The 14,822-nt window shown below is 58.1% G+C and overlaps 5 protein-coding genes across 5 annotated transcripts; all 5 read right to left on the reverse strand.

The window, feature by feature from the left end:
* Positions 1 to 1,328: 1,328 nt before the first annotated feature.
* Positions 1,329 to 1,649, reverse strand: LBRM_35_1960 (conserved hypothetical protein; the record flags this gene model as incomplete). Its single annotated transcript, XM_001568766.1, has 1 exon — positions 1,329 to 1,649. One exon carries the CDS (start codon positions 1,647 to 1,649, stop codon positions 1,329 to 1,331), a length of 321 nt encoding a protein of 106 aa, XP_001568816.1.
* Positions 1,650 to 2,660: 1,011 nt separating this feature from the next.
* On the reverse strand, positions 2,661 to 4,928 carry LBRM_35_1970 (conserved hypothetical protein; the record flags this gene model as incomplete). Its single annotated transcript, XM_001568767.2, has 1 exon — positions 2,661 to 4,928. The coding sequence occupies one exon, from the start codon at positions 4,926 to 4,928 to the stop codon at positions 2,661 to 2,663; it is 2,268 nt and encodes a 755-aa protein (XP_001568817.2).
* Positions 4,929 to 5,922: 994 nt separating this feature from the next.
* On the reverse strand, positions 5,923 to 8,622 carry LBRM_35_1980 (putative exoribonuclease 2; the record flags this gene model as incomplete). Its single annotated transcript, XM_001568768.1, has 1 exon — positions 5,923 to 8,622. One exon carries the CDS (start codon positions 8,620 to 8,622, stop codon positions 5,923 to 5,925), a length of 2,700 nt encoding a protein of 899 aa, XP_001568818.1.
* Positions 8,623 to 9,639: 1,017 nt separating this feature from the next.
* On the reverse strand, positions 9,640 to 10,749 carry LBRM_35_1990 (conserved hypothetical protein; the record flags this gene model as incomplete). The annotated part of the gene is made up of 1 exon (XM_001568769.2): positions 9,640 to 10,749. One exon carries the CDS (start codon positions 10,747 to 10,749, stop codon positions 9,640 to 9,642), a length of 1,110 nt encoding a protein of 369 aa, XP_001568819.1.
* Positions 10,750 to 11,902: 1,153 nt separating this feature from the next.
* LBRM_35_2000 (conserved hypothetical protein) lies at positions 11,903 to 14,728 on the reverse strand (the record flags this gene model as incomplete). Its single annotated transcript, XM_001568770.2, has 1 exon — positions 11,903 to 14,728. The coding sequence occupies one exon, from the start codon at positions 14,726 to 14,728 to the stop codon at positions 11,903 to 11,905; it is 2,826 nt and encodes a 941-aa protein (XP_001568820.2).
* Between the last annotated feature and the right edge of the window lie 94 nt (positions 14,729 to 14,822).

Below are 14,822 nucleotides of genomic sequence, written 5' to 3' on the forward strand. Positions count from 1 at the left end.
ACTCAACGACACTCCAAGTCCCATTGCTCTCACATCTGTGTGTAGGTGTATTCATGTGTGCGTGTGTGTGTGTGGGCGCGCGCGCTTCTGTGGCTCTGCGTGCGCAGCAGGAGTGGATGTTACTCGTCTCATTGGGCGGGCTAGGGAGAGTGAAGCACCTGTATGGTCTTGAGCACGGGTGCTCACAACAGAGTTCTTGTTGCTGTCAGCGTAGCTCCTTACGAAAACAAGGAAAAGGTTACGTACTGAGAGCGACACACACACACACACACACACACACACACACACACGCACGCACACGCGCAAACACCAAAGAGTCGTTAGGCCTTGGATTAGGGCGACTATTTACCGTTTCTGTTTTTTGTTGTTGTCGCTGTTGTGTTTCCTCATGAAGCCCGAAAGTGGCGCAGGAGGAGAACGAGAGGAAGGCGAAGAGGGCGCAGGAGGAGGTAGAAAACCCCCACCCCCAGCTACGTGCACCATACCTCGTCGCACACCAGCACACAGACACACACACACACACACACACATATGCATATGCATATATATACACACACATACACTCATAACGGTGCACACTGCACGAGAAGCAAATATAGTTTAGCGACGCCCACACAACAACGAAGTCAGGGCACTCCCCCCCCCCCTCTCTCTCTCCTTGCATGTCTCTAGTTCATATGGTCTACTAACAACAATCACAGCAGGCGAAAAAGAAAACATGAGTGGGGGCTGCCCCCTATACACTTCCTACGCCGTGTGCGAGAGACGCCTGGGTGTGGGCGTGTGACGAAAGGTAGGGTGCATGCGCACGTTGCCTCGAGAGAGACAGGCAACAAGACCCACACGTCCGCTACTCTGCCCATTCGCATCCGCACAGACGAGCCGGTGTTGGGAATTCACTGCAAGACCGGAGCAACGCGTATGTGGGCGGACACCACGCAATAGACACACTCGTACATACGGCTGTCGACTGGCCTTGCATTCTTGGGTGTCTCATTCCTTGGGGGGGGGGGGGGGAGGTTGATTGAATCGGAAAGACGCAAAGGCTGAACGACCAGAACGCCGTAGGTGTCAGTTGAAGGGTTCGCTGGCTCACTGTATGACCATGCGAAGTTACCCTCGCCAGTACTCCTCTCAGTCGCAGAAGTAGCCAGTAACGCGTTGTACAGAAAAGAAAGATGTCAGTGACTGTGCCCTTCATAGAGGCTAAAGCGACAATACTGCAGATAGTAGCTAGAACGAAAGCCGTCTTCCTGTTGTTGGTCTCTGCCGTGCCCCGACCACTACTCCTAATTCTTTTTTTTTTTGGACAGATTTACACTTGCTGCTTATTCAACCTCCTCCGGCAAGTCCTTGAAGAAGGTGTCGATCTGCGGACCCCAAGCATCGGCCCACTGGTAGCCAGTGCCGAGCTTGCGGCGCCACACGCGCAGGTAGTCGGTCTTGAACTCGGAGCGGGCAGTATGCTTGCTGCCCATGCGCAGGAAGATAATCCACATCACTACAAAATACCCGACCACGGCACAGACGGCGCCGTAGTGCACCGGAAACTTCATGTGTGACAGCTCCGTGTAGCTACGACGAGACGCCACCGCGGAAACGCTAGAGAGGCTGCGCCGCGCGGACGGCCCCAAGGCGCGGCGGAACATTTTTGTTCCCTCTGCCTCTTTAAAAGTCTGTTGTGCACTCCACAAACGACTTGAGGCAAACAGCAGCAAACGTTTAACGAGTGAACGCGCGTTGGATGTCGCGTTTGCCGCTTCTACAGGAGAGGGGGAGAGAGGCAATACACTAAACGATCTCTTCCGAGGCGCGTGTTCCGTCGTTGTCGTTGATATGAATGGCGTGCGGTTTGATGAGCGTCGGTGTGGGTATCTCCGACAGTTTTGCCATAGGAGGGAGAACCCACAGGGCAAGTGTGCGAAAAGGGGAAGGAACGGGACCAGAGTAAATGAGGCAAGCGGCGACATGACGGAAGTAAGAGAATGTGAGAGAGGGAAACGAGACCTCAGCCACAACGTCATCAGAGCAACCCCAGTGAAAGTACACGTCATTCAGAAACTTTTGCGCGTGAGACTGAAAAAGACGGCGCACAGATGTCACGCGCCGTTTGGACTGTCGTTTGCGGCGAACTGCCTTGCCGCTGACTCCGCAGCACATAAGTAGATGAGGCAAGCGCAGCGCTAGTGCGATTGTGAGGTGCTGCGGATCGCTTCTTCAACATAAGCACCCTTCACCGCTCGTTGTGCGCCCACATCTCACTCACCGATGATGGAAGGGTAACGGAGTAGGGGGGAGGAGAGGGGCAACGAAGGTTGGTAGCCATGCGCACAACGAGCGGCAAGAGAAAACAACAACGAAGAACAGAGCAGACTCGGTTCCAAGCGGATGCAAAAAAAAAAAAACACACACACACGAAAGGAAAAGCAAAAAGGAAAAAAAAGGTACGGGCCGGACTACTCATACTGTACATTAATGTGGGAGAAGAACGGAGAGGGAGATGCACACGGCACAAGGCAGGGACCAACTCACGACTCACTTCTTCATCACTTCGGTGCTCTTGGCTCTCAGTGCGAGGTGAGAGGAACGTGGCTACCTCTCTCCCTCTCCTCTCTACAACAGCACAAACAGCGTCGCACACGCACCGACACAGAGGCATCCTATTTCACGGGAGCAGGTGCCCCTGTTTCGCGTTGGTGAAGCGTCGTTCGGCACCCTCGCACCCACCCTTCGAGTTCAGCGCGTTTCTGCTTCGGTACCTGGCGCTTGATCCTGGGAAGGACCGAAGTCGCTGTCGAGGGGCCACCGTTGGCGGAGTGAAATGGCGTGTCGTCAGTGTTCCGGTCATGCATCCGCTGCAACGCAGGAGGCCCGCCACGATCACGTAGTGCCGGTGGCGTATGAGCCGCGCGAGTACCTCGGTGCGGCGGTGGCAGTGCAGCGCGCACAGGACCCGCAACAACTTGCCTAGCGGACGTCCGAGAGGTGTTGCCGCGTTGGCTAGCCTCAGGCGGCTGCACCAGCTCCAGGTACCGCGCAATGAAGGCGCAAAGGTGCGGTGCACAAGGGTGAAGCTCCTTGCAGGAAAGTACGTCGCGCAAGGCATAGCGGCCCTGATCGAGCTTGAGGCGGCACAGGGCACGGTGATAGTAAAACTGCGGGTTTTGGCCGTCCGTCTTGATAGCATTGGTGAACTCCGCTTCTGCCTGCTCTGGCTGGCCCTGGGAGAAAAGCTTCCGACCCCACAAGTCGTGTAGCGAGGCGATTCGCTGCCGCGCATCACGCTGGCCTGGCGCAAAGCACAAGACCGACTCATAGTCAGCGAGCGCCTCCTCAAAGGACTCCATTTTGGTATAGCAGTCGCCACGCGCCAGCAGCACCAGCACGTTGTCTGGTCGCCACTTGAGCGACTCAGAGTAGTAGGTGACGGCGTCCTGCATTTCGGCCTCGCCGTTCAAGGACAAGCCGATCGTGAAGAGCACCTTCGTCATGGCCTCCATGGCCTCCTTGTGTTCACCGTTCGTCTCTCGCACGCAACGGAACAGATCCTTGACACTCTGCTTGTGCTTCCCCGCCGAAAGGTTCAGCTGGGCTCGGCGGAACAGCAGGTCAATGTCATTCGGGTAAATGCCGAGGCAGCGGGTGATGCTGGCCTCATTGTTGCTCGCGAAGGCTGCCGTGCGGTACCGCGCGTACAGCTCGGTGAATAGGTACTTGGCAACCGCCAGCGACTCCGGCACGGCTGCGCTGGGCGGTGACGGGGACACGGTGTCCCCTCGTCCACTACGCAGCACCTCATCGAGGTTGCCGTGGACTTCGGTCGGGGTCTTGCTGGAGTCGGGGTTACCCGAGTCCGCCTTCTCCTGCACCTCTAGCAGCATTCGCGCCTTGCGGAAAGCTTGGCGGTTGCAGTAGAGCTGAACCAGAAGCGCCGCCGCCTGCGGACGCCACTGTAGAAAGACGGCGAAGTGCGCCTCGAGCAGCACCTCCGCCTCTTCATCGCGCTGCAGCGCCATAAGGTACACGCCGCGATGCAGCGAAATTGTCGGGTCGGTCAGTAGCTGCGACGACTTGCTCACGTACATGTCGTTTCTTCCGCCCTCGCCCGCCCGTGCGGCATCGTCCAGCAGTTCCAGGGCCTCGGTGGTGCACCGGAGAGCTTGCTCGACGCTGCCTACCCGATACAGAGAGAGTCCTAAGGCGTCCAGCACTCCCGCAAGGCGCGCGCGTATGTCCTTCACAGTGAGCTCCGCACGCGGTGCTGGTGAACGCGGTGCCAGCGATGGCCCCGCGTGCGCCGCTGCCTCCACTGATTTCGCCAGAGGTCGCCGGGGCTCGGAGAAGCACGCTGCCCTCTCCACCGAGTGTATACCGCCTGCAACGTAGGGGGTAGAGGGGTCCGACGGGCTGTGGTCTTCGACAGCCGTGAAGGATGCAGGCGTGGCTTTCTGCGCCGCCTCGAAATCATATTCGTGTGTCCCCTGACTACCATCTGGAAGGGCAGAGAAAAGCGTTTCCTCCCCACTTTTCAGCCACTCGCCTGCCGGTGAGTTTGACGCGTCAGAGCGACGGTTGTCTGCAGCAGAGACCCTGTCGTCAGTGTCTGTGTGGATTCCGTTAGCGCGGCAGCAGTAGTCATCCATCTCTTTCTTGTCCAGCGACCACAGTGCCCGCCAGTAACAGCGAATGGCGGACCGCAGGTCACAGAGGAAGACGTAGCACTCAGCGAGCGCAACGATGGGCCGTACGTTTTCGACATCGAAGAAGGACGCTTCCTGGAAGAGTTGAATTGCCTCGTAGACGAGTCCCTCTTGTAACAGGCGCATGCCCGCCTCGTACTTTTCGCGCACCTTGAAGGCGGTGATAGACAACGCCGGATTCCCCCGCGTGCCACCGTTGAAGGGGGAAGAAAAGCATATCGCCGGCATCGCCTCGCCAATAATGGTGATCGAGACTGAATGAGGAAGAAGAAAAGGAGCAGAGAAGGTCAATTTTGCCGTTCGCTTCGTGTCTCCGGCAATCCAGATGACCTGAAGGGACGCTCCACCACAGAAAAACAACGATGATGAGAGAAGTCCAGGTGCGTGGCAGTGTGTGGCTAGGCATGAGTGTCGCCTGCCTCTGACTGGGTGTGCAGCTATTGGACTACAGCCTTGGGTCTCCAAGCAGCTGCGATCGGCTTGAACGGCATACGGCAAGCCCGCAGCAATGGGATAGCGGGGGAGATGATGATGTAGAGAAGACGAAGAAGGGGGGAGCGAGGCAAGTTGGTGGGGCTGAGACGACGACTGCGACATCGTGAATCGGAGAGTGGGTGATGCGCTGGTGCAACGCGCGCGCCACATGGGGATGACGCTGACCGCATATACCAACACGCAGAGTTGTTGGCCGCGCAGCAACAGTAGGTATACAGAGCGAGAGAGAGAGAGACGTAGGATCCGCTCTACCGAAGCAGTGTTGCGGAGGTAGGTTTTGCGAGATCTGCGGCTCGGTGGTCCATCGACCTCTGACGTTTTGCTGGGCTACGCAACTCGCGCGCGTACGTGGTTGCCGTTCGCTTCGTTAGGGGGTCCACACTCAACAAACGCTGAGGAAAGAGGGAAGGGCAGGAGAAGGGGGAAGCGATGATGCTGCGAGGACGGAAAGGGAAGGGGGAGGAGGCTTGTGAGACAGCCGCACAAAGACAAGACGAAGAAGAGTTATTTGGAGTGCAGAAGCGGCGCAGTGACAGCGTAACGTGCACACGACTGCAAGCATCTGGACGTGCAATGCGCTCCTGCATATCGGAGGGGCCAACCTGCGCAAGCGAAGGGAGCGGCGAAGTAACATCCACGTCGGTCTTGCATGCACGTGGGCATCTCCGTGCATGCAAGACCGAAGACACAGTCTGCAAAGTGCACACGCTTCTGAATACAGCGACTCTCAAGCGCTCCTCTCCCGCGTGTGCCGCTGTCGATGACCTCGCCGCAATGTCTTGGTCGACGCCACTTTTGTGGACGTCCTCGACTCCTTCTTCCCGTCTCGACTCTTCTTCTTCGCGCGCTGAGATGATGAAGACGAGGGTGCGGGGTGAGCCTCACTAGTACTCTCGCGTGATCGAATTTCGTGCTGTGAGCTCTTCTTCTTCCCCTCCTTGCAGCAATCCCTCAGCCTCCTGCTGTGCCGAGTGCCGTGATCATGGCCTGAGCGATCCCTAGAGGACGATGTGTGAGGTGAGGAAGAAGAGGACTCCCTCGCGTCGCCGTTCTTGCTGCGGCGTCGACTCTTTCCATCCTGCTCTCTCTCGCCGTCGCTGCGGTGGCGCTTGCGCTTGTCCCTGTTGTCATCGTGTCTGCTGAAACTCCTCTTGTGTTTTTCGTCTTTGCTGCTGACAACATGGTCTGCATCACGATCCCGCTGGCGGCGCTGCGGTGGTGAATCTTTCCCTGCCAGTCGCTTAGACCTCTTCGACGCAGCTGCCGTCGCGTTGTTGGTCGTCGTCTCCGCAGCCATGAGGATGGGACGGTAGTCGGCCTGGGTGCTAAGCTCGTAGCGGTACTGGTTCACCTGATTCTCCTTGATACGCTTCCCGTAGCGCGTGAACTTGGCCATGCCGGGATCGGGGCACTGCAGTTCCTCGTGTCGCGGCCACTCCGCCTCGTAGCGCCCCACGCGACCGGCAATCGGTGTCGTCGATGCCACCGAGGCGGGGATCGGCACCACAGGCGGTGTCAGGCCGGTAGCTACCGGCAATGCGCTGTTGCTCGGACCAGTCAGCGCGTCCAACTGTTTCGCAAGTAAGGTGGACTCATGGCAGTAGAGGAAGGTGCTGCCAAAGTCCTCCTCCAACTCGACCAGCTTTCGGCACGCCCTACTGAGGGCCTCGCAGTTAATGAAGGGAATACGCAGTACCCCCTGGTACGAGAAGTTGGCTTCACTAAAGTCGACGTCTACCATGTCCGGGTAGAATTTGCCCAAGAGAGACTTTGGGTCATTCACAGCCTCGTGCAGCTCCTCAGGCAGGGCGTGCACGCTCAACCGCGGCAGCACCGCCAGCAGCTGCTCGACTGGGTGAAGAGGGGCGCTCATCCGCATTTCGACATTCACTGTCGCTGTGAATGCCGCCAAGTCCTGCAGCAGCGGGGCGTAGTGGTACGGAAAGTACCACTCCCACGACGGGCACCCCTTCGTATAGTAGCGCATCACCCACTGCATTCCACGCAGGTACTCGGCACAGCAGAGCCGAATTTGGTTCTCAAAGGCGGCACGATTGATCGAATGATCCCACCCAAACTTCTGTTGGTAGTACGCGTCGCGGTACATCTTGTCGAGGTAGGAAAAACCGAGCGGCTGCTTGTCCACCACGAGACGGGTACGCTCTTTTCGCACAGATGACATGAGCCCCAGCAACACGTCACTGACCTCTTGTGCATTGCTGCGATCTGGCAGTAGCGTTCCCAGCACCTCCGATACTTGCGCCTCAGTCTTGGTGATGCGCTCCTCCACGTGCTGCTTCGCGCGCTCCCTAGCGCGGACGATACCGTAGTACTCCTTCGTCAGCTTAATCATGCACTTGGAAGCGAAGTTCATGAGAAAGATGTGCAGATGGGCGTAGTCCACCTCGCCCAGGTGAGTCAAGTAGCCGTGCAGCGCGAAGTCACGCACATAGTGATCGAGGAGCAGCTCAATGCCGCGCGTCTTGATAGACACAAGCGGCACGTGTGGCAGGAAATCGTTACCGACAAAAAAGCAGAGAAAGATGAAGTCATCGACGACGCGCTCGAACTGCATTCCCTCGATGTTCGCGAAGTCCTTCATGAGTTTCATGCGGTACATCTGTAGGTTAAAGTAGCAGAAGCGGTTGTGATCTGGTTGGAACGTCTCGGTGAGCTGGTTGCGCAAGATGCACACGTGCTTCTCATGCGTGGACAGACCAAGGCAGATGAGGTCGGCATCCATTCCGTGAATCACGTGGGTAGTGTTGTAGTCGTAGCCGGGCTGCGAGCGGAGGCCGCGGATGTATTGCATGATCTTGTGCTCACCCTCGCCCGGCACGTGCGCGTCGGAGAAGACGACTGTCAAGTGGCGCCATTCAGCGTCCTCGTTCAGCTTCTTCATAATGTACCACTCCAACGCGAGAGCAACGCGCTCCATGAATGCCGTGGATGGGGTTATGACGTTGTGGTCCCAGCGCTCCCGGACGCGTGGCCGGGGAAGGCTGTACTCGGAAACGATACGGTCCGCGCAGGCGTTCGAGATGGCGTCGCTCTCCAGGCGCTCATCTGCGGCGCGGAAGCGACGGCTACGCTGCTGATTCATCTTGCTACGTGGGGCGACGCCGTCAATGCACAGTACGAGGCACTTCTTGGGACGCACCACCCTGACTAGGAGGTCCAGCTGGTCAAACATGCGCTCAAACATCTCCTCCTCATTCTCTGGCTCCGGTAGCGGCGCCGTGTCGTGGCAGCACGGGTGAATTAACCCGTTCATGTCCACATAGAAGTTGTCGTACGAGTACGCGCTGGCATGGCTGCGCGGAAGCGCCTGACCCTTGAAGGCAGCATCTACCACATCCTGAGGGACGTTGTCGACGCAATCGCCGTACCACCGCTGCAACCACAAAAAGAAGCCGGCAATGCCCATGTGTGCTGAACATGCGTCGCAGCCTATTAATTAGGGTATCTGTGTGGGTGTGGGTGTGGGTGTGGGTGTGTGGTGTGAACCTTGGTGCGTAACGCAGGAGACCGGGCTTAGAAATGTGCAGCCTTCACACCTCTGTAGTGCCGTCCAAATAGGCAAAGAGAGAACACACAGCCGCCGACCTGCTCCTAGTGAACCTCCCTCAACGACAAAACTGTACTCTGTGAGAGAGAGGGGGGAGAAAGACGGAGAGAGGTAGAGAGAAGGTGGAAGAGAGGAGAGATGCATAACAGGTGATGTGTGCTGCTCACATGAAGAGAGAGGAGGCAAAGGAAAAACATACAAAAATGTCTCAGCAGCGGAGGATTCATGAGTGAGCCGAAAAAACACGCGCATGTAAGATGGTTGGACCCACATGTGCACTCTCAACAACCTTGAACAGCAGTGCAGCGATGTAAAAGAGCGAGTCAATAGTCGATGCCCCCTCGAATACGCACGCTCGTCACTAAGCTGTTACTTTTCAAGTTTTGCCTTTTGGAGTGTGCTTGCGTGCTGACATCGTCCCATCAGCCCACCCCCACCTCCCCCGAACACCGGCAGTCCGAGCGGGTGCTGCAGCAGCGGTCCATGTCAGGTCTAGTGACAGACAGCAAGCAAGAGGAAATGAAAAGGCAGAAGAGATAAGGACCTCAACAGGAGCGGAGAGGGTATTAGCGACGTCCAAGAAGGAACGGAGGGGAGGGTAGAGGTGATGTACAGGCAAAGATGAGCAGCGGACTACATCGTAAACGAATACAGGACAGATGCAAAGAAAAAATAGCCAAATGAGCCGAGCGAAATGAACAAAAGGCAGGAAGCGGTAAGTAGGCACTGCTGAGAGCCCGTCAGCATCGCTCAGCAGTGCAAAGCACATCCCTCCATCTGCCCCGTCCCACCTCCGTCAAGAACACTATGAGTGTCACAAGCCTTTTTGTTTTTGTTTTTTTTTTTTTGCAACTCCAGGGTGTGCTGCACAACTCCTCATTCACCATGCTCACTCGACTGCTGCACCTTAGGAAATGTCCACAGTAGCTGTGACAGCCGTATCAGCTTTAGCCCCGTTGCCCGCGGGTCCAACGCGTCGGCGTTGTCGTACGACTTCAAAATCGCCTGAGCGCTTTCGTGGAGAAACAGACGTCGTTCCTCCACTGCTTGTAGGGAAACCGCGTGTTGCCGGATCATGGAATCCAGCTCTACTCGGCCAGCGTGAAACATCTCCTGCTTCTCTTGTTGGTGCATTGCCTTCATACTGGCCAGCTGCGCTGCCTGTTCCACTCGCATCGCTTGCAGCCGCTGCGCATGGTGCTGGGTGACGTTCCGCTGCTGCGCTTGGCGCTCTTGCCTTTCAAGTCGGCTTAGCTGAGCCTGCACCCGCTCCGCTTCACGATAGCGATGCTGCCTCACGTACAGCTGAAGTTCACTTTGCAGGTGCTGTACTTCAGATGACCAGGAAAACCCTATGGAATGATCTGCGCTTGTGCTGCGCAGTTCCTCATGTTTGCACATACCCGCCTGCATGAGCTCAGCATGGTGATGCTGCTCCGCAGCCGCTAGCATCATTGAGGCATTCTGCTGGTGCGCCAACACCTTCGCCTTCCAGCGCTTGCGGAGGTTCAACTGCTGCAGCCGCTGACGGTCATTCAACCCCTGCCGCGTGCGCTCCGCCACGGCGTTCCCCTCCTTGTCGATTCGCTTGGCGAGCAGGCGAATGGTCTTCTCCATGCGTTGCATGCACAACTGAGCCAAGTGGTAGAGGCCCGCATTTGCGCAGTCCTCGCGGGCCGCGTCCAGCGCATTGAGATACGCCTTCACCTCAAGCATGTCAGCATCCCAGCGCTGCTGCGTTACAGCACCATTTTCCGACCCGATCGCAGTCGCGCTGATGGTATGGGTCGGGTTTACAGAGAAAAATGCTTTGAGGGGTGGTGAGGAGGTGGCTGCCGACAAAGATGGAGAGGCGGCAGCCTGGACCGCGCCTGGAAGAAGACGCTCATCCGAATGCGCCCTGACGGCGATCGCTGTGGCGCTGTGACCAGCTTGAGCGCTGCCGAACACTGGTGAAGACCTAAAGCTGCGAGCACTGCCGCTCATGGAGAGCGAGGTGCAGCGAGAGAGAGAGAGAGTAGTGTGTGAAGAGATGAAAACACCGTACAAACCAGCGATGCAGAAAGGTGTAGGCGTATTCCTGGGTTGAGGGAAAAATGTGAAAAATCTACGCAACTGAGAAAGGATTCTAAGGAGTCTAAGGAGTCTACCAACAATATGTGAATGTTTGTGTATTGGAGCCGTGCGTTGCTGCCACTGCTCAAAGTTGAATTGCTGTGGAGTTGGGCGCGGGATAAGGCCCTTTACAGTCGTGAGACGGCTGCGAATGAGTGGAGTGGTTGGCCAGCGTGTAGGTGCAAGACGCACAGAAGGGGTAGGCGATATCACCGACCACCACCGACAGAGAGAGAGAGAGGTGTTCGACCAAAAAAAAGGAGAGATAAGTTGACGCGGAGCAACCTTCTAATGTATGCCTTGTGCCTGTGCACGCCTGAGAAACAAGTGCCCCAGTATACGACATCAGAACACCTTCACCTGTGCTACACCCTTTGCAAATCGCCCAAGGAGGCAGCAGGATGACAACACGACCCTCGTGTGGGTGCGAAGCTGCCAGTATTGCTGTCAGGTCACAGACGCAGCCCTTGAGCTCAGCTAACAGATTCACAGAAACTGGTTCTTAAGTCTTCACAACCAAACAGTTTGTGTCAAGGCATCCGCTGTGCGGTACTGCACTGTGCACAGACACCCTTCCATCTGCAGCATGCATGCACCGACATTCCCAGAGACGCCTCCCTAGCGCCTCTGCACGTGCGCCACCACACTGTCCTCAAAGCCTGCCCTGTCCCCCCTCGCCCAGCTCACTCGCTGATGATGCGGGTAAGAAATGGTACATACATGTATGTAGACGGGCAGTGCAGCGTCACGGGAGGTCATGGGGTGTAAAAGACAACGAGAAGCTTTAGGGAGGAGGGATGAAGGGAAGCATCTGCTCTTCTGTAGTTGTAGTAAGTATGTACATTGACCCTTACCCAAGCACGTCGTTTTGCGAAGTAAAGGGCGGGGAGAAGTGGGGCGAATGTGGGCCCCTTTCCCTTCCCTCTCTCGATAATTTACACATGGAAGTGTCTTGTATACAGCACCAGTAGGCATTCAAGTCCACATAGTCAGACACACGCGTGTACGCGTGCACAAGACTACCTCAAAGCTGATAAATCCCGTCAAGAAATTGTCCGTCAAAGACGGTGCTGTCTGCGTACGTCAACACGCCTGCGCCGTGCGGCACACCGGCGACGTTCACGTGACCGTGGTAAACGCTCCCGTCGGCGAAGCGGGCAACGCCGATGCAGCCGTCAAGAATGCATCCACCTCGCCACTCACACTCCACCGACTCGCCAGACGCGGTAGTGCGGCGACCGTGACCATGTTGTTTGTTCGCGTGCCACATGCCCTCGTACACGCTGCCGTCACGGAAAACCTGCGTACCGGTACCCTCACGCACCCCGTCCTGCCATCCTCCGACGTACCGTGGCACGGCTGCCTCGGCGCGATGGGGGCCATCCGCTAGCGGCTCTGCCTCAACGTATTCCACAGTGGCGGTGGCCTCAGGGACGCCGCGGTGCCACACGCCGCGTAGTACGTCCCCGTTTGCAAGTCGCAGCGACCCGTGACCCTGCTGAAGCCCGTCCAACCAGCTGCCGGTGTACTGCTCCGCGAAAGCAGTGTTCGTCGCCGTCCCAAGACCCGTCAAGCGGTCGTGCATAAAGATGCCCTCGTAGGTCATGCCCTGCGTGGCACTGTAGTAGGTGCCAGCTCCGCAGCGGCGATTCGCCTTCCAGTTGCCCTGGTAGAAGGATCCGGTGCGCGTGTTGTGCTGCACACCAACGCCGTCACGATAGTTGAGCGCGAATTGACCTTCGTAGATGTCGTCACCGTCTGTCAGCCGGCCCTGCCCACTGCGCACGTCGTTGAACCACTCCCCCTCGTACCGCTCCACACATGGACTCGCAGTGGGCTCACTCGACTTGCATGCCCGCGGCGGCTTCTGTACAGTCTGCATGCCGTGCCCACTGCGTTTGTCCTGGTGCCATGCGCCTGTGTAGGCGGAGGCGCCGTCCGCTGAGACTGTGGTCCCGACTCCCTCACGGATGTGCAGTACCGCATCCAAGGAGCCGACGTGCCGGTCTCCGTTTGGGAACACATAGGTGCTCTCGACTAGCTCGCCTGCTTGCCAAACGCCATGCATTAGAACACCGTTCGGGTAAGCCTCCTGACCAGTGCCGACGCGGATGTCACTCTGCCACTCGTAGGTGTGTTTGCATCCCTGCGTGTCGGTCCACGTGCCTTGCCCCTGCCGGCACGCCTTCTCTGGATCCCACAAGCCATCGTATGTGCCTCCGTCGTGATACACGACGTGCACGCGTGGATGCATCTCATCGCCAACCCACATCCCATGCACCGTCATGCCATTCGGATATGTGAGAGCACCCAAACCGTGGCGCCGACCGTCTCGCCACTCTCCCTTGTACAAGAGGCCTCCTGGTGTGAGGCATGCTTCGCCACAGCCGTGCGGAACGTGTCGCTCCCACTGCCCGCGGTACCACCTCCCGTCTTGCCGACGAAGCAGACCATACCCCTCGCGGCGTCCACCAACCCACTCCCCGACGTAGGAGCGGTCGCTCCACTGGTAGGCGCCCTTGCCCTCCTTCCGGTTCGCTACCCACTGGCCTGCGTACACCTCCACACCAGGCTGCACCGGCAGCACCTGCCAGGCATCCACCTCACCACTCATGATCTCCGCCACCACAAACGCATCGATGGCGGTGCCGAGAGCTGCGATCCCCTCCGCCGCGGTGGAGTAAGGCGCGACCGGCGGCGTTGGAGACGTTGTCGGCAGCGCCGCGGCACCTGCGCCTGAGGAGCTGCCCGTAGGACTAGAAGCTGTTGGACCTTTGCTCGGCACGGCCGCGCGGTCTGACGTCAAACCAGTCCCGACGTTGTCGTCTCTCATACGAGAGGCCGAAGGAAAGCAGAAGCCGAAGCCCATACGCGCCAGTTCTTCCGGGGTGAGCGTGTCAGGAATGCTCCAGGCAGACCACGGCAAGTTGTGTCGCTCACTAAAGGCACGAAGCAGCATCAAGGGCTGTGCCACAGGCACGCCAGCTGCCACGGCAGCAGGCTGCGAAGTGAAGGTGCAGGTGGCGTCGCGGTCACTGCTGTTGTTGTTACTGGCGCTGCTATGCTCGAAGTCCTTCACGTAGCCCCCAGTCAGCGTCATCTGCGACACCATCACTTCGGGCGCGGCGTAGTACTGAAAGCCCAACCCGCTCCGCTGGTCACCGCGCCAGTCGCCAACGTAGAGGGAAGTGAACGGCACACCTGCCGAGGTTGCAATGGTGCCCGATGTCTGCGCTACCGGCGCAGCCAGCATCGTGCGCAACATCGGCACCGCAAGCACAGCTGCTGCATCGGCCGCCGTCACCTTGCCAGAGGCAGACGCGCCGGCAGATCGTACTTTCTTGACGGAAGTCACGTAGTCCCCCGCTGCAGCACCGGTCGCAGCTCGCGTCCCCTCGCCGGTTCGCAGCCACATCGCGAAGAACTCCAACTGCACCCTCACCTGCAGCTGAAAGTGCGACTGGCCACTCGGCTCGAGGTAGTGAACAGCGATGTGCAGCATGTCGGCGCGGTAGGAAGGGTCGGCAGGGTGCAGGACGATTTGCTTAACTGGCTCAGGGGAGATGAGGCGCCACGCCGCGTTGTTCGCGTCCGGTTTGGGGCAGGAGCAACTCAAGAAGAGCGCACAGCGGCTGGCCGTGCTGCTCTCCGTCATGCGGATGACAACAAGAACCGGTTGGGTAAGCGCAACCGTGAAGTACGAGACAGGGTGCTGCGCGCCGACCTTGCCGTCTGCCGGGAAAGGGTTGCTCGGGTCAATCTTAGTTGACTGCGAACCGAGTGGGATGGACGTGCTCATGGGGTGCGAGCGCGGCGACGACGCCACAGGGAACACCGTCGTGGTGAGCATTACCACAAGGGGGTGTTACTAGTCAAGTTGAAGCTGCTCAACAGTTTAGCGAGCGCTTGCGAGCAGCTTTCCAGGCTATCTCGGTCGTTTTCCG

This window comes from Leishmania braziliensis, chromosome 36 (assembly GCF_000002845.2).
Source record: "Leishmania braziliensis MHOM/BR/75/M2904 complete genome, chromosome 36".
Taxonomy (NCBI): Eukaryota; Euglenozoa; class Kinetoplastea; order Trypanosomatida; family Trypanosomatidae; genus Leishmania; species Leishmania braziliensis.